Source organism: Engystomops pustulosus, chromosome 10, assembly GCF_040894005.1.
Source record: "Engystomops pustulosus chromosome 10, aEngPut4.maternal, whole genome shotgun sequence".
NCBI lineage: Eukaryota > Metazoa > Chordata > Amphibia > Anura > Leptodactylidae > Engystomops > Engystomops pustulosus.
Genome location: NC_092420.1, coordinates 1,803,984 through 1,830,054, shown reverse-complemented (window position 1 = coordinate 1,830,054; position 26,071 = coordinate 1,803,984). Strand labels below are relative to the sequence as shown.

General features: G+C 42.8%; 1 protein-coding gene across 4 annotated transcripts in view; it reads right to left on the bottom strand.

Moving 5' to 3' along the window:
• Positions 1-26,071, bottom strand: part of CACNA2D2 (calcium voltage-gated channel auxiliary subunit alpha2delta 2) — a 217,657-nt gene that overhangs the window by 82,488 nt on the left and 109,098 nt on the right. For all 4 annotated transcript variants that reach the window (XM_072128014.1, XM_072128015.1, XM_072128016.1 and 1 more), the window contains 3 exons: positions 11,474-11,518; positions 11,234-11,372; positions 1,867-1,998 (listed from right to left, as the gene is read on the bottom strand). In XM_072128014.1, the coding sequence (XP_071984115.1) occupies positions 1,867-1,998; positions 11,234-11,372; positions 11,474-11,518 (316 nt within the window). The remainder of the gene's footprint in view (positions 1-1,866; positions 1,999-11,233; positions 11,373-11,473; positions 11,519-26,071) is intronic.

Here is a 26,071-nt window from a genome sequence, read left to right as displayed (position 1 = left end):
CAGCCATTATACCCAGTGCACAGCCATTATACCCAGTGCACAGCCATTATACCCAGTGCCCGGCCAGTGCACAGCCATTATACCCAGTGCACAGCCATTATACCCAGTGCACAGCCATTATACCCAGTGCCCGGCCAGTGCACAGCCATTATACCCAGTGCACAGCCATTATACCCAGTGCACAGCCATTATACCCAGTGCACAGCCATTATACCCAGTGCACAGCCATTATACCCAGTGCACAGCCATTATACCCAGTGCACAGCCATTATACCCAGTGCACAGCCATTATACCCAGTGCACAGCCATTATACCCAGTGCACAGCCATTATTCCCAGTGCACAGCCATTATTCCCAGTGCCCAGCCAGTGCACAGCCATTATACCCAGTGCCCGGCCAGTGCACAGCCATTATACCCAGTGCACAGCCATTATACCCAGTGCACAGCCATTATACCCAGTGCACAGCCATTATACCCAGTGCCCGGCCAGTGCACAGCCATTATACCCAGTGCACAGCCATTATACCCAGTGCACAGCCATTATACCCAGTGCACAGCCATTATACCCAGTGCCCGGCCAGTGCACAGCCATTATACCCAGTGCCCGGCCAGTGCACAGCCATTATACCCAGTGCCCGGCCAGTGCACCCAGTGCACAGCCATTATACCCAGTGCCCGGCCAGTGCACAGCCATTATACCCAGTGCCCGGCCAGTGCACAGCCATTATACCCAGTGCACAGCCATTATACCCAGTGCCCGGCCAGTGCACAGCCATTATACCCAGTGCACAGCCATTATACCCAGTGCACAGCCATTATACCCAGTGCACAGCCATTATACCCAGTGCACAGCCATTATACCCAGTGCACAGCCATTATACCCAGTGCACAGCCATTATACCCAGTGCACAGCCATTATACCCAGTGCACAGCCATTATACCCAGTGCACAGCCATTATACCCAGTGCACAGCCATTATACCCAGTGCACAGCCATTATACCCAGTGCCCGGCCAGTGCACAGCCATTATACCCAGTGCCCGGCCAGTGCACAGCCATTATACCCAGTGCACAGCCATTATACCCAGTGCACAGCCATTATACCCAGTGCACAGCCATTATACCCAGTGCACAGCCATTATACCCAGTGCACAGCCATTATACCCAGTGCACAGCCATTATACCCAGTGCACAGCCATTATACCCAGTGCCCGGCCAGTGCACAGCCATTATACCCAGTGCACAGCCATTATACCCAGTGCACAGCCATTATACCCAGTGCACAGCCATTATACCCAGTGCACAGCCATTATACCCAGTGCACAGCCATTATACCCAGTGCACAGCCATTATACCCAGTGCACAGCCATTATACCCAGTGCACAGCCATTATACCCAGTGCACAGCCATTATACCCAGTGCCCGGCCAGTGCACAGCCATTATACCCAGTGCACAGCCATTATACCCAGTGCCCGGCCAGTGCACAGCCATTATACCCAGTGCACAGCCATTATACCCAGTGCACAGCCATTACACCCAGTGCACAGCCATTACACCCAGTGCACAGCCATTACACCCAGTGCACAGCCATTATACCCAGTGCACAGCCATTATACCCAGTGCCCGGCCAGTGCACAGCCATTATACCCAGTGCACAGCCATTATACCCAGTGCACAGCCATTATACCCAGTGCACAGCCATTATACCCAGTGCACAGCCATTATACCCAGTGCACAGCCATTATACCCAGTGCCCGGCCAGTGCACAGTCCTTATCCCCCCCCCCCCCGTGCCCGGCCCTTATCCCCCCGTGCCCGGCCCTTTTTCCCCCGTCCCTGTCAGCCTGTGTCCCGGGCATCTCTCACCTGGATAGTAGCGGGTCACCCCGGTGGCGCTGCCAAACACCTGCCAGAGCAGGGTGGGGTCCTCTTGGCGGTTCTGGATGAAGACGTTCTCTAAGGCGTCGGTCCAGTTGAGCTCATTCAGGATGACGGTAGCTGGGGAGACAAGGGGCAGCGGGGGAGGAGAGGGGTCAGTAAGGGGGTATCCGGGGATACAAGGGGTCTGCATAGAAGATCAGCGCTCAGGAGGATAAAAGGAGCAAAAAACATGGAGGATGTGATGGAGCAGAGGAGAACGATATTGGGGGGTTCACATACTTTACATCCAGCCCATTATTAGAGGGATCCTGATTTTACATCACTAATATATCAGCCTGTCTGATGGGGGACGACTTGTTCTTTCTAGAATTCGGTCTTTTCTGTGAACACATAAAATCTGTTCCTAAGTTATAAGCAGAGAAGAGTCACTTACAGAGGCTGCAGGGGTCATGTCACGCTAGATGCCCCTCTCTAATACCCCATAGCAGCTACAACTTCTGGTGTCATTGGACGGGAAAGAATCTCATCTTTTGGATCACATCTGTGGTTCTGGACGATCCAGAACCGGAATTATTGGCAGTTCTATACATAGGTGGGAATCGGATCGGTATCTGAGATTAGTCACTTTTATAGGTAAACAAAGAAGATTTTACATAAAAGAAGGAATTCTAGAAAGAACGGTTCATCCGTATGTGATGAAATAGCTGCAGACACTCCCTTTAATATTACCAGTTAAAGGGGTTACTGAGAACACATGATCATTGCTGCCTCCTTTCTTATCAGGACCCCTGCTTCCTGTCAGTGACTGACCTGCACTCAGGGTGTTACAATGTGAAAGCAACTAAGAAGTTTGGGGTCACTTAGAAATGTCCTTATTTTTGAAAGAAAAGCTCATTTTCAGTGAAGTCAACATGAACTGAACCATAAATACCCTCAATACATTGTTATGGCCATTCTACAGAGGTGCATATATATATATATATACACACACACACACACAATACCTACAGGAGGTGCATATATATATACACACACACACACAATACCTACAGGAGGTGCATATATATATACACACACACACAATACCTACAGAGGTGCATACATACAATACCTACAGAGGTGCATATATATATATACACACACACAATACCTACAGAGGTGCATACATACAATACCTACAGAGGTGCATACATACAATACCTACAGAGGTGCATATATACAATACCTACAGAGGTGCATACATACAATACCTACAGAGGTGCATACATACAATACCTACAGAGGTGCATATATACAATACCTACAGAGGTGCACACATACAATACCTACAGAGGTGCATACATACAATACCTACAGAGGTGCATATATACAATACCTACAGAGGTGCATATATACAATACCTACAGAGGTGCATATATACAATACCTACAGAGGTGCATACATACAATACCTACAGAGGTGCATATATACAATACCTACAGAGGTGCATATATACAATACCTACAGAGGTGCATATATACAATACCTACAGAGGTGCATATATACAATACCTACAGAGGTGCATATATACAATACCTACAGAGGTGCATACATACAATACCTACAGAGGTGCATACATACAATACCTACAGAGGTGCATACATACAATACCTACAGAGGTGCATACATACAATACCTACAGAGGTGCATACATACAATACCTACAGAGGTGCATACATACAATACCTACAGAGGTGCATATATACAATACCTACAGAGGTGCATATATACAATACCTACAGAGGTGCATATATACAATACCTACAGAGGTGCATACATACAATACCTACAGAGGTGCATACATACAATACCTACAGAGGTGCATATATATATATACACACACACACAATACCTACAGAGGTGCATATATACAATACCTACAGAGGTGCATACATACAATACCTACAGAGGTGCATACATACAATACCTACAGAGGTGCATATATACAATACCTACAGAGGTGCATACATACAATACCTACAGAGGTGCATACATACAATACCTACAGAGGTGCATACATACAATACCTACAGAGGTGCATATATACAATACCTACAGAGGTGCATATATACAATACCTACAGAGGTGCATATATACAATACCTACAGAGGTGCATATATACAATACCTACAGAGGTGCATATATACAATACCTACAGAGGTGCATATATACAATACCTACAGAGGTGCATATATACAATACCTACAGAGGTGCATACATACAATACCTACAGAGGTGCATACATACAATACCTACAGAGGTGCATACATACAATACCTACAGAGGTGCATATATACAATACCTACAGAGGTGCATACATACAATACCTACAGAGGTGCATACATACAATACCTACAGAGGTGCATACATACAATACCTACAGAGGTGCATACATACAATACCTACAGAGGTGCATACATACAATACCTACAGAGGTGCATACATACAATACCTACAGAGGTGCATATATACAATACCTACAGAGGTGCATATACACAATACCTACAGAGGTGCATACATACAATACCTACAGAGGTGCATACATACAATACCTACAGAGGTGCATACATACAATACCTACAGAGGTGCATATATACAATACCTACAGAGGTGCATATATACAATACCTACAGAGGTGCATATATACAATACCTACAGAGGTGCATATATACAATACCTACAGAGGTGCATATATACAATACCTACAGAGGTGCATACATACAATACCTACAGAGGTGCATACATACAATACCTACAGAGGTGCATATATACAATACCTACAGAGGTGCATATATATATATACACACACACACAATACCTACAGAGGTGCATATATACAATACCTACAGAGGTGCATATATATATATACACACACACACACACACAATACCTACAGAGGTGCATATATACAATACCTACAGAGGTGCATATATACAATACCTACAGAGGTGCATATATACAATACCTACAGAGGTGCATATATACAATACCTACAGAGGTGCATACATACAATACCTACAGAGGTGCATACATACAATACCTACAGAGGTGCATACATACAATACCTACAGAGGTGCATACATACAATACCTACAGAGGTGCATACATACAATACCTACAGAGGTGCATATATACAATACCTACAGAGGTGCATACATACAATACCTACAGAGGTGCATACATACAATACCTACAGAGGTGCATACATACAATACCTACAGAGGTGCATATATATATATACACACACACACAATACCTACAGAGGTGCATATATACAATACCTACAGAGGTGCATACATACAATACCTACAGAGGTGCATACATACAATACCTACAGAGGTGCATATATACAATACCTACAGAGGTGCATATATACAATACCTACAGAGGTGCATACATACAATACCTACAGAGGTGCATACATACAATACCTACAGAGGTGCATATATACAATACCTACAGAGGTGCATATATACAATACCTACAGAGGTGCATACATACAATACCTACAGAGGTGCATATATACAATACCTACAGAGGTGCATATATACAATACCTACAGAGGTGCATACATACAATACCTACAGAGGTGCATACATACAATACCTACAGAGGTGCATATATACAATACCTACAGAGGTGCATACATACAATACCTACAGAGGTGCATATATACAATACCTACAGAGGTGCATACATACAATACCTACAGAGGTGCATACATACAATACCTACAGAGGTGCATACATACAATACCTACAGAGGTGCATACATACAATACCTACAGAGGTGCATACATACAATACCTACAGAGGTGCATACATACAATACCTACAGAGGTGCATATATACAATACCTACAGAGGTGCATATACACAATACCTACAGAGGTGCATACATACAATACCTACAGAGGTGCATACATACAATACCTACAGAGGTGCATACATACAATACCTACAGAGGTGCATATATACAATACCTACAGAGGTGCATATATACAATACCTACAGAGGTGCATATATACAATACCTACAGAGGTGCATACATACAATACCTACAGAGGTGCATACATACAATACCTACAGAGGTGCATACATACAATACCTACAGAGGTGCATATATACAATACCTACAGAGGTGCATACATACAATACCTACAGAGGTGCATACATACAATACCTACAGAGGTGCATACATACAATACCTACAGAGGTGCATACATACAATACCTACAGAGGTGCATATATACAATACCTACAGAGGTGCATATATACAATACCTACAGAGGTGCATATATACAATACCTACAGAGGTGCATACATACAATACCTACAGAGGTGCATACATACAATACCTACAGAGGTGCATACATACAATACCTACAGAGGTGCATACATACAATACCTACAGAGGTGCATATATACAATACCTACAGAGGTGCATACATACAATACCTACAGAGGTGCATATATACAATACCTACAGAGGTGCATACATACAATACCTACAGAGGTGCATACATACAATACCTACAGAGGTGCATATATACAATACCTACAGAGGTGCATACATACAATACCTACAGAGGTGCATACATACAATACCTACAGAGGTGCATACATACAATACCTACAGAGGTGCATATACACAATACCTACAGAGGTGCATATATACAATACCTACAGAGGTGCATATATACAATACCTACAGAGGTGCATATATACAATACCTACAGAGGTGCATACATACAATACCTACAGAGGTGCATACATACAATACCTACAGAGGTGCATATATATATATACACACACACACAATACCTACAGAGGTGCATATATACAATACCTACAGAGGTGCATATATATATACACACACACACACACACACAATACCTACAGAGGTGCATACATACAATACCTACAGAGGTGCATACATACAATACCTACAGAGGTGCATACATACAATACCTACAGAGGTGCATATATACAATACCTACAGAGGTGCATATATACAATACCTACAGAGGTGCATATATACAATACCTACAGAGGTGCATATATACAATACCTACAGAGGTGCATATATACAATACCTACAGAGGTGCATATATACAATACCTACAGAGGTGCATATATACAATACCTACAGAGGTGCATATATACAATACCTACAGAGGTGCATACATACAATACCTACAGAGGTGCATATATACAATACCTACAGAGGTGCATACATACAATACCTACAGAGGTGCATACATACAATACCTACAGAGGTGCATACATACAATACCTACAGAGGTGCATATATACAATACCTACAGAGGTGCATATATACAATACCTACAGAGGTGCATATATACAATACCTACAGAGGTGCATATATACAATACCTACAGAGGTGCATACATACAATACCTACAGAGGTGCATACATACAATACCTACAGAGGTGCATACATACAATACCTACAGAGGTGCATACATACAATACCTACAGAGGTGCATACATACAATACCTACAGAGGTGCATATACACAATACCTACAGAGGTGCATACATACAATACCTACAGAGGTGCATACATACAATACCTACAGAGGTGCATACATACAATACCTACAGAGGTGCATACATACAATACCTACAGAGGTGCATATATACAATACCTACAGAGGTGCATATATACAATACCTACAGAGGTGCATATATACAATACCTACAGAGGTGCATACATACAATACCTACAGAGGTGCATACATACAATACCTACAGAGGTGCATATATATATATACACACACACACAATACCTACAGAGGTGCATATATACAATACCTACAGAGGTGCATATATATATATACACACACACACACACACAATACCTACAGAGGTGCATACATACAATACCTACAGAGGTGCATACATACAATACCTACAGAGGTGCATACATACAATACCTACAGAGGTGCATATATACAATACCTACAGAGGTGCATATATACAATACCTACAGAGGTGCATATATACAATACCTACAGAGGTGCATATATACAATACCTACAGAGGTGCATACATACAATACCTACAGAGGTGCATATATACAATACCTACAGAGGTGCATATATACAATACCTACAGAGGTGCATACATACAATACCTACAGAGGTGCATACATACAATACCTACAGAGGTGCATACATACAATACCTACAGAGGTGCATATATACAATACCTACAGAGGTGCATATATACAATACCTACAGAGGTGCATACATACAATACCTACAGAGGTGCATACATACAATACCTACAGAGGTGCATACATACAATACCTACAGAGGTGCATACATACAATACCTACAGAGGTGCATACATACAATACCTACAGAGGTGCATATATACAATACCTACAGAGGTGCATACATACAATACCTACAGAGGTGCATACATACAATACCTACAGAGGTGCATACATACAATACCTACAGAGGTGCATATATACAATACCTACAGAGGTGCATATATACAATACCTACAGAGGTGCATACATACAATACCTACAGAGGTGCATATATACAATACCTACAGAGGTGCATATATACAATACCTACAGAGGTGCATATATACAATACCTACAGAGGTGCATATATACAATACCTACAGAGGTGCATACATACAATACCTACAGAGGTGCATACATACAATACCTACAGAGGTGCATACATACAATACCTACAGAGGTGCATATATACAATACCTACAGAGGTGCATATATACAATACCTACAGAGGTGCATACATACAATACCTACAGAGGTGCATACATACAATACCTACAGAGGTGCATATATACAATACCTACAGAGGTGCATATATACAATACCTACAGAGGTGCATATACACAATACCTACAGAGGTGCATATATACAATACCTACAGAGGTGCATATATACAATACCTACAGAGGTGCATACATACAATACCTACAGAGGTGCATACATACATGCATATAGGCCCCAATAACCCCTCCAGGGGCTTACAGGTACATTGTGCTTGGTCACTGTGTAAGATGGGTAATGGAGGCCATTGTTCCCGTTTGCTCGCAGCTGATTAGAGAAGATATAAAACTCACCTTCCTTTGATCTGGTTGAGGATCTGGAGCATCGCATTTGTTCTATGAAACTCTCGCAATGGCCAAAAAAAGGCCATTCCATGTGACAAATTGCAAAGAAACTGAAGATTTCCTACAATGGTGGGTACCAGTCCCTTCAGAGCACACGCTGCCTCTTTCCAGAGTATAAGGAGAAGTGGGAGGCCCCGCTGCACAACTAAGCAACAGGACAAGTACAATACAGTCTCTAGGGGGAGAAACCGACCCCTCACATGTCCACAACCAGCAGCTTCCTTACATAGAGGGCAAAGAAAAAGCCATATCTGAGGTGCAGGGGATGAGGTCCGGGGTCGTCCTCTGGGGTACACGTGTCCAGTAAGTCACTGTCCACACTGTGCGGCTCCGGTACCACTGACTTCAGGGAGTTTTATTCAGCAGTAAAAAAAAATAAACAAAACAGCAAAAATAAAGCTGAGGCCTCTATGGCACTAAGTACACATAGAGGTACCTACCTCACCAGGTGCTGCCTACTGCCCGGCACCCCAAACACTCCACAGGCCTTGGCTGCAGCCGTCTCATCCCCAGGGTGGAGACAATCTGGGAAGTCTGCACCAGGCAGTTATGCAGGACTTCCAGCTGGACGCAAATTAATCCTCATTAGTGGCAAAACACCCAGCTTTCCCACATCCATCCAGCTTTCCCAAATCCATCCAACGACATATTCATTCTATACCAAAATCTACTGTAGTGGCGGCCACAAAGGGGAAGATTCATATGGACAATAGAACAGACATTGGACAGAGGAAGATTGGAGAAAAGTGTTATGGACGGACAGATAAGTTTGTGGAGTGGGGATCACCCAGAACAACTGAGAAGATGCTGGAAGACGCCCGATGCCATCAGCCACATGGGGGGAGGTCGTGTGCGGTGCTGGAGGTTGTGCAGTGGGGGAGGTCGTGTGCGGTGCTGGAGGTTGTGCAGTGGGGGAGGTTGTGTGCGGTGCTGGAGGTTGTGTGCGGTGCTGGAGGTTGTGCAGTGGGGGAGGTTGTGTGCGGGGGCCGGGGAGGTCGTGCGCGGGGGCCGGGGAGGTCGTGCGCGGTGCTGGAGGTTGTGCAGTGAGGGAGGTCGTGCGCGGGGGCCGGGGAGGTCGTGCGCGGTGCTGGAGGTTGTGCAGTGGGGGAGGTTGTGTGCGGTGCTGGAGGTTGTGCAGTGGGGGAGGTCGTGTGCGGTGCTGGAGGTTGTGCAGTGGGGGAGGTTGTGTGCGGTGCTGGAGGTTGTGCAGTGGGGGAGGTCGTGTGCGGTGCTGGAGGTTGTGCAGTGGGGGAGGTCGTGTGCGGTGCTGGAGGTTGTGCAGTGGGGGAGGTTGTGTGCGGGGGCCGGGGAGGTCGTGCGCGGGGGCCGGGGAGGTCGTGCGCGGTGCTGGAGGTTGTGCAGTGAGGGAGGTCGTGCGCGGTGCTGAAGGTTGTGCAGTGAGGGAGGTCGTGCGCGGGGGCCGGGGAGGTCGTGCGCGGTGCTGGAGGTTGTGCAGTGAGGGAGGTCGTGCGCGGGGGCCAGGGAGGTCGTGCGCGGTGCTGGAGGTTGTGCAGTGAGGGAGGTCGTGCGCGGGGGCCGGGGAGGTCGTGTGCGGTGCTGGAGGTTGTGCAGTGAGGGAGGTCGTGCGCGGGGGCCGGGGAGGTCGTGCGCGGTGCTGGAGGTCGTGCGCGGGGGCCGGGGAGGTCGTGCGCGGTGCTGGAGGTTGTGCAGTGAGGGAGGTCGTGCGCGGGGGCCGGGGAGGTCGTGGGTGGTCTGGGGAATAAAAGGGGGAGATTTGTACAAGGTCAGAGGGATTCGGGATAAGGAGGGACACACCCGGTGGGCAGGGCCTGATTGGAGCCAATTTCATCTTACAACAGGACAATGACCCAAAGCCTCCAAATTATCCATAACTATTTAGGGAGGAGGCAGCCGCCGGGATCTACCTGTAATGGAGGGGCCCCGGGCCCCAGATCTCACCCCCCTGACGATAGCAAAGTCTGAAGAAGAAAAAGGATATTCCCCCCCCCCCCCCCCCTCCCCCGGTCGGTGTCTGGACGATAGAATTTCTATTCCTTTTGTAACTGATTTGAAAAATAATTGTTGTTGTCATGGAAAGCACCAAACTGTGACCCCAAACCTTTGAGCGGCGGTGTACACTGTAGCAGACCCTCAGCTCTCCCGTACTCACAGCCCTTGTAGATGTCGGTGGGGATCTGCACCGCCGTGTACGAATAATTCACTTTGGTCTTGAAGTTTGGATCATCTGTGAAGTCCAATCTGAGAGAATTTGATGTTTCCCTGGGCTCCTCCTCGCCCTCCGGGTCGTCCTGTGAGGGGCAAAGACAATAAGTGAGGCACAGAACGAGGCACAGAACGAGGCACAGAACGAGGCACAATAGCAGGCCGCCCCAGGGGTCCGCATACTCACATATTCTGTGTCCGCCTTGGAATCATAATATTCTATATCTTCCTCCTATAGAGAAGAGCAGAGACATGAAACACTGGGGCCGGACATCCCTCTCCTGAAACACTCTGTGCTGCTGGGACCGGACATTCCCTCTCCTGAAACACTCTGTGCTGCTGGGACCGGACATCCCTCTCCTGAAACACTCTGTGCTGCTGGGGCCGGACATTCCTCTCCTGAAACACTCTGTGCTGCTGGGACCGGACATTCCCTCTCCTGAAACACTCTGTGCTGCGGGGACCGGACATTCCTCTCCTGAAACACTCTGTGCTGCTGGGACCGGACATTCCCTCTCCTGAAACACTCTGTGCTGCGGGGACCGGACATTCCTCTCCTGAAACACTCTGTGCTGCTGGGGCCGGACATCCCTCTCCTGAAACACTCTGTGCTGCTGGGGCCGGACATTCCTCTCCTGAAACACTCTGTGCTGCGGGGACCGGACCTTCCTCTCCTGAAACACTCTGTGCTGCTGGGACCGGACATTCCTCTCCTGAAACACTCTGTGCTGCGGGGACCGGACATTCCCTCTCCTGAAACACTCTGTGCTGTGGGGACCGGACATTCCCTCTCCTGAAACACTCTGTGCTGCTGGGGCCGGACATTCCCTCTCCTGAAACACTCTGTGCTGCTGGGACCGGACCTTCCTCTCCTGAAACACTCTGTGCTGCGGGGACCGGACATTCCTCTCCTGAAACACTCTGTGCTGCTGGGGCCGGACATTCCCTCTCCTGAAACACTCTGTGCTGCTGGGGCCGGACATTCCTCTCCTGAAACACTCTGTGCTGCGGGGGCCGGACATCCCTCTCCTGAAACACTCTGTGCTGCGGGGACCGGACATTCCTCTCCTGAAACACTCTGTGCTGCGGGGACCGGACATTCCCTCTCCTGAAACACTCTGTGCTGCGGGGACCAGACATTCCTCTCCTGAAACACTCTGTGCTGCTGGGACCGGACATTCCCTCTCCTGAAACACTCTGTGCTGCTGGGACCGGACATTCCTCTCCTGAAACACTCTGTGCTGCTGGGACCGGACATTCCCTCTCCTGAAACACTCTGTGCTGCTGGGACCGGACATTCCCTCTCCTGAAACACTCTGTGCTGCTGGGACCGGACATTCCCTCTCCTGAAACACTCTGTGCTGCTGGGACCGGACATTCCTCTCCTGAAACACTCTGTGCTGCTGGGACCGGACATTCCTCTCCTGAAACACCCTGTGCTGCTGGGACCGGACATTCCCTCTCCTGAAACACTCTGTGCTGCTGGGACCGGACATTCCTCTCCTGAAACACTCTGTGCTGCTGGGGCCGGACATTCCCTCTCCTGAAACACTCTGTGCTGCTGGGACCGGACCTTCCTCTCCTGAAACACTCTGTGCTGCGGGGACCGGACATTCCTCTCCTGAAACACTCTGTGCTGCTGGGACCGGACCTTCCTCTCCTGAAACACTCTGTGCTGCTGGGACCGGACATTCCTCTCCTGAAACACTCTGTGCTGCGGGGACCGGACATTCCTCTCCTGAAACACTCTGTGCTGCTGGGACCGGACCTTCCTCTCCTGAAACACTCTGTGCTGCTGGGACCGGACATTCCTCTCCTGAAACACTCTGTGCTGCTGGGGCCGGACATTCCTCTCCTGAAACACTCTGTGCTGCTGGGACCGGACATTCCCTCTCCTGAAACACTCTGTGCTGCGGGGACCAGACATTCCTCTCCTGAAACACTCTGTGCTGCGGGGACCAGACATTCCTCTCCTGAAACACTCTGTGCTGCTGGGACCGGACATTCCTCTCCTGAAACACTCTGTGCTGCTGGGACCGGACATTCCTCTCCTGAAACACTCTGTGCTGCTGGGACCGGACATTCCTCTCCTGAAACACTCTGTGCTGCGGGGGCCGGACATTCCTCTCCTGAAACACTCTGTGCTGCGGGGGCCGGACATTCCTCTCCTGAAACACTCTGTGCTGCTGGGACCGGACATTCCTCTCCTGAAACACCCTGTGCTGCTGGGACCGGACATTCCTCTCCTGAAACACTCTGTGCTGCGGGGACCGGACATCCCTCTCCTGAAACACTCTGTGCTGCTGGGACCGGACATTCCTCTCCTGAAACACTCTGTGCTGCGGGGACCGGACATTCCTCTCCTGAAACACTCTGTGCTGCTGGGACCGGACATCCCTCTCCTGAAACACTCTGTGCTGCTGGGACCGGACATTCCTCTCCTGAAACACTCTGTGCTGCGGGGACCGGACATTCCTCTCCTGAAACACTCTGTGCTGCTGGGACCGGACATTCCCTCTCCTGAAACACTCTGTGCTGCGGGGACCGGACATTCCCTCTCCTGAAACACTCTGTGCTGCGGGGACCGGACATTCCCTCTCCTGAAACACTCTGTGCTGCTGGGACCGGACATTCCCTCTCCTGAAACACTCTGTGCTGCTGGGACCGGACATTCCTCTCCTGAAACACTCTGTGCTGCTGGGACCGGACATTCCCTCTCCTGAAACACTCTGTGCTGCTGGGACCGGACATTCCCTCTCCTGAAACACTCTGTGCTGCTGGGACCGGACATTCCTCTCCTGAAACACTCTGTGCTGCGGGGACCGGACATTCCTCTCCTGAAACACTCTGTGCTGCTGGGGCCGGACATTCCTCTCCTGAAACACTCTGTGCTGCTGGGACCGGACATCCCTCTCCTGAAACACTCTGTGCTGCGGGGACCGGACATTCCTCTCCTGAAACACTCTGTGCTGCTGGGACCGGACATTCCTCTCCTGAAACACCCTGTGCTGCGGGGGCCGGACATTCCCTCTCCTGAAACACTCTGTGCTGCGGGGGCTGGACATTCCTCTCCTGAAACACTCTGTGCTGCGGGGGCAGTATTGGGTCACATTGTGTCCCGCTGTGCCCTGACCCTGTATGACCCCAGCAATGATGGAGCCCCCCATCGCTGACAATTGATTGCGTACTGCAGGATGCAGAGCATCGCGCCATCCCTGCCTGCAGAGCATCGCGCCATCCCTGCCTGCAGAGCGCTGTGATATTGCTATTCCAGTCATTCATCCCCCGATCCCAGCACTGCCCCCCCCCCCCCGCTGCCCCCCAGCCCCTCCCCCTCCTCGCCCTGGAGCGTAATGAAACCTGACATTATATCAAACATTATAAAGACTCTCGTTTGATGAAGATCATTCGTCACCACACAAACCTATTACCCAGCAGCACGTGCACCAGAGCGCCCCCGCACCCCACACAGGTGCACTGCACCCCAAGGTCATCTCCAAGGACAACATCCGCAGAGCAACATACCCCAAATATACACCCCAACCCTCACACCTCACCACAGCCCTGGACATAGGGGGCAGTATTATAGTAGTTATATTCCTGTACATAGGGGGCAGTATTATAGTAGATATACTCCTGTATATAGGGAGCAGTATTATAGTAGTTATATTCCTGTACATTGGGGGCAGTATTATAGTAGTTATATTCCTGTACATAGGGAGCAGTATTATAGTAGTTATATTCTTGTACATAGGGGGCAGTATTATAGTAGTTATATTCCTGTACATAGGGGGCAGTATTATAGTAGTTATATTCCTGTACATAGGGGGCAGTATTATAGTAGTTATATTCCTGTACATAGGGGGCAGTATTATAGTAGTTATATTCCTGTACATAGGGGGCAGTATTATAGTAGTTATATTCCTGTACATAGGGGGCAGTATTATAGTAGTTATATCCCTGTACATAGGGGGCAGTATTATAGTAGTTATATTCTTGTACATAGGGGGCAGTATTATAGTAGTTATATTCCTGTACATAGGGGGCAGTATTATAGTAGTTATATTCTTGTACATAGGGGGCAGTATTATAGTAGATATACTCCTGTATATAGGGGGCAGTATTATAGTAGTTATATTCCTGTACATAGGGAGCAGTATTATAGTAGTTATATTCTTGTACATAGGGGGCAGTATTATAGTAGTTATATTCTTGTACATAGGGGGCAGTATTATAGTAGATATACTCCTGTATATAGGGGGCAGTATTATAGTAGTTATATTCCTGTACATAGGGGGCAGTATTATAGTAGTTATATCCCTGTACATAGGGGGCAGTATTATAGTAGTTATATTCCTGTACATAGGGGGCAGTATTATAGTAGTTATATTCCTGTACATAGGAGCAGTATTATAGTAGTTATATTCCTGTACATAGGGGGCAGTATTATAGCAGTTATATTCCTGTACATAGGGGGCAGTATTATAGTAGTTATATTCCTGTACATAGGGGGCAGTATTATAGTAGTTATATTTCTGTACATAGGGGCAGTATTATAGTAGTTATATTCCTGTACATAGGGGGCAGTATTATAGCAGTTATATTCCTGTACATAGGGGGCAGTATTATAGTAGTTATATTCTTGTACATAGGGGGCAGTATTATAGTAGTTATATTCCTGTACATAGGGGGCAGTATTATAGTAGTTATATTCCTGTACATAGGGGGCAGTATTATAGTAGTTATATTCCTGTACATAGGGGGCAGTATTATAGTAGTTATATTCCTGTACATAGGGGGCAGTATTATAGTAGTTATATTCCTGTACATAAGGAGCAGTATTATAGTAGTTATATTCCTGTACATAGGGGGCGGTATTATAGTAGTTATATCCTTGTACATAGGGGCAGTATTATAGTAGTTATATTCCTGTACATAGGGGGCAGTATTATAGTAGTTATAGTCCTGTACATAGGGGGCAGTATTATAGTAGTTATATTCTTGTACATAGGGGGCAGTATTATAGTAGTTATATTCCTGTACATAGGGGGCAGTAATATAGTAGTTATATTCCTGTACATAGGGGGCAGTAATATAGTAGTTATAGTCCTGTACATAGGGGCAGTATTATAGTAGTTATATTCCTGTACATAGGGGGCAGTAATATAGTAGTTATATTCTTGTACATAGGGGGCAGTAATATAGTAGTTATATTCCTGTACATAGGGGCAGTATTATAGTAGTTATAGGGGGCAGTATTATAGTAGTTATATTCTTGTACATAGGGGGCAGTATTATAGTAGTTATATTCCTGTACATAGGGGGCAGTATTATAGTAGTTATATTCTTGTACATAGGGGGCAGTATTATAGTAGTTATATTCTTGTACATAGTGGGCAGTATTATAGTAGTTATATTCCTGTACATAGGGGGCAGTATTATAGTAGTTATATTCTTGTACATAGGGGGCAGTATTATAGTAGTTATATTCTTGTACATAGGGGGCAGTATTATAGTAGTTATATTCCTGTACATAGGGGGCAGTATTATAGTAGTTATATTCTTGTACATAGGGGGCAGTATTATAGTAGTTATATTCCTGTACATAGGGGGCAGTAATATAGTAGTTATAGTCCTGTACATAGGGGCAGTATTATAGTAGTTATAGTCCTGTACATAGGGGGCAGTAATATAGTAGTTATATTCTTGTACATAGGGGGCAGTAATATAGTAGTTATATTCTTGTACATAGGGGGCAGTAATATAGTAGTTATATTCCTGTACATAGGGGCAGTATTATAGTAGTTATAGTCCTGTACATAGGGGGCAGTATTATAGTAGTTATATTCTTGTACATAGGGGGCAGTATTATAGTAGTTATATTCCTGTACATAGGGGGCAGTATTATAGTAGTTATATTCCTGTACATAGGGGGCAGTATTATAGTAGTTATATTCTTGTACATAGGGGGCAGTATTATAGTAGTTATAGTCCTGTACATAGGGGGCAGTATTATAGTAGTTATATTCTTGTACATAGAGGGCAGTATTATAGTAGTTATATTCCTGTACATAGGGGCAGTATTATAGTAGTTATATTCCTGTACATAGGGGGCAGTATTGAAGTAGTTATATTCCTGTACATAGGGGGCAGTAATATAGTAGTTATATTCTTGTACATAGGGGGCAGTATTATAGTAGTTATATTCCTGTACATAGGGGCAGTATTATAGTAGTTATATTCCTGTACATAGGGGGCAGTATTATAGTAGTTATATTCTTGTACATAGGGGGCAGTATTATAGTAGTTATATTCCTGTACATAGGGGGCAGTATTATAGTAGTTATATTCCTGTACATAGAGGGCAGTATTATAGTAGTTATATTCCTGTACATAGGGGGCAGTATTATAGTAGTTATATTCCTGTACATAGGGGGCAGTATTATAGTAGTTATATTCTTGTACATAGGGGGCAGTATTATAGTAGTTATATTCTTGTACATAGGGGGCAGTATTATAGTAGTTATATTCCTGTACATAGGGGGCAGTATTATAGTAGTTATATTCCTGTACATAGGGGGCAGTATTATAGTAGTTATATTCCTGTACATAGGGGGCAGTATTATAGTAGTTATATTCCTGTACATAGGGGGCAGTAATATAGTAGTTATATTCCTGTACACAGGGGCAGTATTATAGTAGTTATATTCCTGTACATAGGGGGCAGTATTATAGTAGTTATATTCTTGTACATAGGGGGCAGTATTATAGTAGTTATATTCTTGTACATAGGGGGCAGTATTATAGTAGTTATATTCTTGTACATAGGGGGCAGTATTATAGTAGTTATATTCCTGTACATAGGGGGCAGTATTATAGTAGTTATATTCTTGTTCCTGTACATAGGGGGCAGTATTATAGTAGTTATATTCCTGTACATAGGGGGCAGTATTATAGTAGTTATATTCCTGTACATAGGGGGCAGTAATATAGTAGTTATATTCCTGTACACAGGGGCAGTATTATAGTAGTTATATCCCTGTACATAGGGGGCAGTATTATAGTAGTTATATTCCTGTACATAGGGGGCAGTATTATAGTAGTTATATTCCTGTACATAGGGGGCAGTATTATAGTAGTTATATTCTTGTACATAGGGGGCAGTATTATAGTAGTTATATTCCTGTACACAGGGGCAGTATTATAGTAGTTATATTCCTGTACATAGGGGGCAGTATTATAGTAGTTATATTCTTGTACATAGGGGGTAGTATTATAGTAGTTATATTCCTGTACATAGGGGGCAGTATTATAGTAGTTATATTCCTGTACATAGGGGCAGTATTATAGTAGTTATATTCCTGTACATAGGTAGCAGTATTATAGTAGTTATATTCCTGTACATAGGGGGCAGTATTATAGTAGTTATATTCCTGTACATAGGGGGCAGTATTATAGTAGTTATATTCCTGTACATAGGGGGCAGTATTATAGTAGATATATTCCTGTACATAGGGGGCAGTATTATAGTAGTTATATTCCTGTACATAGGGGGCAGTATTATAGTAGATATATTCTTGTACATAGGGGGCAGTATTATAGTAGTTATATTCTTGTACATAGGGGGCAGTATTATAGTAGTTATATTCTTGTACATAGGGGGCAGTATTATAGTAGTTATATTCTTGTACATAGGGGGCAGTATTATAGTAGTTATATTCCTGTACATAGGGGGCAGTATTATAGTAGTTATATTCCTGTACATAGGGGACAGTATTATAGTAGTTATATCCCTGTACATAGGGGGCAGTATTATAGTAGTTATATTCCTGTACATAGGGGGCAGTATTATAGTAGTTATATTCCTGTACATAGGGGGCAGTATTATAGTAGTTATATTCCTGTACATAGGGGGCAGTATTATAGTAGTTATATTCCTGTACATAGGGGGCAGTATTATAGTAGTTATATTCCTGTACATAGGGAGCAGTATTATAGTAGTTATATTCCTGTACATAGGGGGCAGTATTATAGTAGTTATATTCTTGTACATAGGGGGCAGTATTATAGTAGTTATATTCTTGTACATAGGGGGCAGTATTATAGTAGTTATATTCCTGTACATAGGGGCAGTATTATAGTAGTTATATTCCTGTACATAGGGGGCAGTATTATAGTAGTTATATTCTTGTACATAGGGGGCAGTATTATAGTAGTTATATTCCTGTACATAGGGGGCAGTATTATAGTAGTTATATTCCTGTACATAGAGGGCAGTATTATAGTAGTTATATTCCTGTACATAGGGGGCAGTATTATAGTAGTTATATTCTTGTACATAGGGGGCAGTATTATAGTAGTTATATTCTTGTACATAGGGGGCAGTATTATAGTAGTTATATTCTTGTACATAGGGGGCAGTATTATAGTAGTTATATTCCTGTACATAGGGGGCAGTATTATAGTAGATATACTCCTGTATATAGGGAGCAGTATTATAGTAGTTATATTCCTGTACATTGGGGGCAGTATTATAGTAGTTATATTCTTGTACATAGGGGGCAGTATTATAGTAGTTATATTCCTGTACATAGGGGGCAGTATTATAGTAGTTATATTCTTGTACATAGGGGGCAGTATTATAGTAGATATACTCCTGTATATAGGGGGCAGTATTATAGTAGTTATATTCCTGTACATAGGGAGCAGTATTATAGTAGTTATATTCCTGTACATAGGGGGCAGTATTATAGTAGTTATATTCTTGTACATAGGGGGCAGTATTATAGTAGTTATATTCTTGTACATAGGGGGCAGTATTATAGTAGTTATATTCCTGTACATAGGGGCAGTATTATAGTAGTTATATTCCTGTACATAGGGGGCAGTATTATAGTAGTTATATTCTTGTACATAGGGGGCAGTATTATAGTAGTTATATTCCTGTACATAGGGGGCAGTATTATAGTAGTTATATTCCTGTACATAGAGGGCAGTATTATAGTAGTTATATTCCTGTACATAGGGGGCAGTATTATAGTAGTTATATTCTTGTACATAGGGGGCAGTATTATAGTAGTTATATTCTTGTACATAGGGGGCAGTATTATAGTAGTTATATTCTTGTACATAGGGGGCAGTATTATAGTAGTTATATTCCTGTACATAGGGGGCAGTATTATAGTAGATATACTCCTGTATATAGGGAGCAGTATTATAGTAGTTATATTCCTGTACATTGGGGGCAGTATTATAGTAGTTATATTCTTGTACATAGGGGGCAGTATTATAGTAGTTATATTCCTGTACATAGGGGGCAGTATTATAGTAGTTATATTCTTGTACATAGGGGGCAGTATTATAGTAGATATACTCCTGTATATAGGGGGCAGTATTATAGTAGTTATATTCCTGTACATAGGGAGCAGTATTATAGTAGTTATATTCTTGTACATAGGGGGCAGTATTATAGTAGTTATATTCTTGTACATAGGGGGCAGTATTATAGTAGATATACTCCTGTATATAGGGGGCAGTATTATAGTAGTTATATTCCTGTACATAGGGGGCAGTATTATAGTAGTTATATTCCTGTACATAGGGGGCAGTATTATAGTAGTTATATTCTTGTACATAGGGGGCAGTATTATAGTAGTTATATTCCTGTACATAGGGGGCAGTATTATAGTAGTTATATTCTTGTACATAGGGGGCAGTATTATAGTAGATATACTCCTGTATATAGGGGGCAGTATTATAGTAGTTATACTCCTGTACATAGGGGGCAGTATTATAGTAGTTATATTCCTGTACATAGGGGGCAGTATTATAGTAGTTATATTCTTGTACATAGGGGGCAGTATTATAGTAGTTATATCCCTGTACATAGGGGGCAGTATTATAGTAGTTATATTCCTGTACATAGGGGGCAGTATTATAGTAGTTATATTCCTGTACATAGGAGCAGTATTATAGTAGTTATATTCCTGTACATAGGGGGCAGTATTATAGCAGTTATATTCCTGTACATAGGGGGCAGTATTATAGTAGTTATATTCCTGTACATAGGGGGCAGTATTATAGTAGTTATATTTCTGTACATAGGGGCAGTATTATAGTAGTTATATTCCTGTACATAGGGGGCAGTATTATAGCAGTTATATTCCTGTACATAGGGGGCAGTATTATAGTAGTTATATTCTTGTACATAGGGGGCAGTATTATAGTAGTTATATTCCTGTACATAGGGGGCAGTATTATAGTAGTTATATTCCTGTACATAGGGGGCAGTATTATAGTAGTTATATTCCTGTACATAGGGGGCAGTATTATAGTAGTTATATTCTTGTACATAGGGGGCAGTATTATAGTAGTTATATTCCTGTACATAGGGGGCAGTAATATAGTAGTTATATTCCTGTACATAGGGGGCAGTAATATAGTAGTTATAGTCCTGTACATAGGGGCAGTATTATAGTAGTTATAGTCCTGTACATAGGGGGCAGTAATATAGTAGTTATATTCTTGTACATAGGGGGCAGTAATATAGTAGTTATATTCCTGTACATAGGGGCAGTATTATAGTAGTTATAGGGGGCAGTATTATAGTAGTTATATTCTTGTACATAGGGGGCAGTATTATAGTAGTTATATTCCTGTACATAGGGGGCAGTATTATAGTAGTTATATTCTTGTACATAGGGGGCAGTATTATAGTAGTTATATTCTTGTACATAGTGGGCAGTATTATAGTAGTTATATTCCTGTACATAGGGGGCAGTATTATAGTAGTTATATTCTTGTACATAGGGGGCAGTATTATAGTAGTTATATTCTTGTACATAGGGGGCAGTATTATAGTAGTTATATTCCTGTACATAGGGGGCAGTAATATAGTAGTTATAGTCCTGTACATAGGGGCAGTATTATAGTAGTTATAGTCCTGTACATAGGGGGCAGTAATATAGTAGTTATATTCTTGTACATAGGGGGCAGTAATATAGTAGTTATATTCTTGTACATAGGGGGCAGTAATATAGTAGTTATATTCCTGTACATAGGGGCAGTATTATAGTAGTTATAGTCCTGTACATAGGGGGCAGTATTATAGTAGTTATATTCTTGTACATAGGGGGCAGTATTATAGTAGTTATATTCCTGTACATAGGGGGCAGTATTATAGTAGTTATATTCCTGTACATAGGGGGCAGTATTATAGTAGTTATATTTTTGTACATAGGGGGCAGTATTATAGTAGTTATATTCCTGTACATAGGGGGCAGTATTATAGTAGTTATATTCTTGTACATAGAGGGCAGTATTATAGTAGTTATATTCCTGTACATAGGGGCAGTATTATAGTAGTTATATTCCTGTACATAGGGGGCAGTATTATAGTAGTTATATTCCTGTACATAGGGGGCAGTAATATAGTAGTTATATTCTTGTACATAGGGGGCAGTAATATAGTAGTTATATTCCTGTACATAGGGGCAGTATTATAGTAGTTATAGTCCTGTACATAGGGGGCAGTATTATAGTAGTTATATTCCTGTACATAGGGGCAGTATTATAGTAGTTATATTCCTGTACATAGGGGGCAGTATTATAGTAGTTATATTCTTGTACATAGGGGGCAGTATTATAGTAGTTATATTCCTGTACATAGGGGGCAGTATTATAGTAGTTATATTCCTGTACATAGAGGGCAGTATTATAGTAGTTATATTCCTGTACATAGGGGGCAGTATTATAGTAGTTATATTCCTGTACATAGGGGGCAGTATTATAGTAGTTATATTCTTGTACATAGGGGGCAGTATTATAGTAGTTATATTCCTGTACATAGGGGGCAGTATTATAGTAGTTATATTCTTGTTCCTGTACATAGGGGGCAGTATTATAGTAGTTATATTCCTGTACATAGGGGGCAGTATTATAGTAGTTATATTCCTGTACATAGGGGGCAGTAATATAGTAGTTATATTCCTGTACACAGGGGCAGTATTATAGTAGTTATATTCCTGTACATAGGGGGCAGTATTATAGTAGTTATATTCTTGTACATAGGGGGCAGTATTATAGTAGTTATATTCCTGTACATAGGGGCAGTATTATAGTAGTTATATTCTTGTACATAGGGGGCAGTATTATAGTAGTTATATTCCTGTACATAGGGGCAGTAATATAGTAGTTATATTCCTGTACATAGGGGCAGTATTATAGTAGTTATAGTCCTGTACATAGGGGGCAGTATTATAGTAGTTATATTCCTGTACATAGGGGCAGTATTATAGTAGTTATATTCCTGTACATAGGGGGCAGTATTATAGTAGTTATATTCTTGTACATAGGGGGCAGTATTATAGTAGTTATATTCCTGTACATAGGGGGCAGTATTATAGTAGTTATATTCCTGTACATAGAGGGCAGTATTATAGTAGTTATATTCCTGTACATAGGGGGCAGTATTATAGTAGTTATATTCCTGTACATAGGGGGCAGTATTATAGTAGTTATATTCTTGTACATAGGGGGCAGTATTATAGTAGTTATATTCCTGTACATAGGGGGCAGTATTATAGTAGTTATATTCTTGTTCCTGTACATAGGGGGCAGTATTATAGTAGTTATATTCCTGTACATAGGGGGCAGTATTATAGTAGTTATATTCCTGTACATAGGGGGCACTAATATAGTAGTTATATTCCTGTACACAGGGGCAGTATTATAGTAGTTATATTCCTGTACATAGGGGGCAGTATTATAGTAGTTATATTCTTGTACATAGGGGGCAGTATTATAGTAGTTATATTCTTGTACATAGGGGGCAGTATTATAGTAGTTATATTCTTGTACATAGGGGGCAGTATTATAGTAGTTATATTCCTGTACATAGGGGGCAGTATTATAGTAGTTATATTCTTGTTCCTGTACATAGGGGGCAGTATTATAGTAGTTATATTCCTGTACATAGGGGGCAGTATTATAGTAGTTATATTCCTGTACATAGGGGGCAGTAATATAGTAGTTATATTCCTGTACACAGGGGCAGTATTATAGTAGTTATATCCCTGTACATAGGGGGCAGTATTATAGTAGTTATATTCTTGTACATAGGGGCAGTATTATAGTAGTTATATTCTTGTACATAGGGGGCAGTATTATAGTAGTTATATTCCTGTACATAGGGGGCAGTATTATAGTAGTTATATTCTTGTACATAGGGGCAGTATTATAGTAGTTATATTCCTGTACATAGGGGGCAGTATTATAGTAGTTATATTCTTGTACATAGGGGGCAGTATTATAGTAGTTATATTCTTGTACATAGGGGGCAGTATTATAGCAGTTATATTCCTGTACATAGGGGGCAGTATTATAGTAGTAATATCCCTGTACATAGGGGGCAGTATTATAGTAGTTATATTCCTGTACATAGGGGGCGGTATTATAGTAGTTATATTCTTGTACATAGGGGGCAGTATTATAGTAGTTATATTCCTGTACATAGGGGGCGGTATTATAGTAGTTATATTCTTGTACATAGGGGGCAGTATTATAGTAGTTATATTCCTGTACATAGGGGCAGTATTATAGTAGTTATATTCCTGTACATAGGGGCAGTATTATAGTAGTTATATCCCTGTACATAGGGGGCAGTATTATAGTAGTTATATTCCTGTACATAGGGGCAGTATTATAGTAGTTATATTCCTGTACATAGGGTGCAGTATTATAGTAGTTATATTCTTGTACATAGGGGGCAGTATTATAGTAATTATATTCTTGTACATAGGGGGCAGTATTATAGTAGTTATATTCTTGTACATAGGGAGCAGTATTATAGTAGTTATATTCCTGTACATAGGGAGCAGTATTATAGTAGTTATATTCCTGTACATAGGGGGCAGTATTATAGTAGTTATATTCTTGTACATAGGGGGCAGTATTATAGTAGTTATATTCCTGTACATAGGGGGCAGTATTATAGTAGTTATATTCTTGTACATAGGGGGCAGTATTATAGTAGTTATATTCCTGTACATAGGGGCAGTATTATAGTAGTTATATCCCTGTACATAGGGGGCAGTATTATAGTAGTTATATTCCTGTACATAGGGGGCAGTATTATAGTAGTTATATTCCTGTACATAGGGGGCAGTATTATAGTAGTTATATTCCTTACATAGGGGGCAGTATTATAGTAGTTATATTCTGACATAGGGGGTTTTCCTGTATCATAGGGGGCAGTATTATATCCGTGAGTGATCTCGTCTGTACATAGGGGGCATATTTATAGTAGTTATATTTCCCTGTACATAGGGGGCCGTATTATAGTAGTTATATTCCTAGTTATATTCCTGTACATAGGGGGCAGTATTATAGTAGTTATATTCCTGTACATAGGGGGCAGTATTATAGTAGTTATATTCTTGTACATAGGGGGCAGTATTATAGTAGTTATATTCCTGTACATAGGGGGCAGTATTATAGTAGTTATATTCCTGTACATAGGGGGCAGTATTATAGTAGATATATTCCTGTACATAGGGGGCAGTATTATAGTAGTTATATTCCTGTACATAGGGGGCAGTATTATAGTAGATATATTCTTGTACATAGGGGGCAGTATTATAGTAGTTATATTCTTGTACATAGGGGGCAGTATTATAGTAGTTATATTCTTGTACATAGGGGGCAGTATTATAGTAGTTATATTCCTGTACATAGGGGGCAGTATTATAGTAGTTATATTCCTGTACATAGGGGGCAGTATTATAGT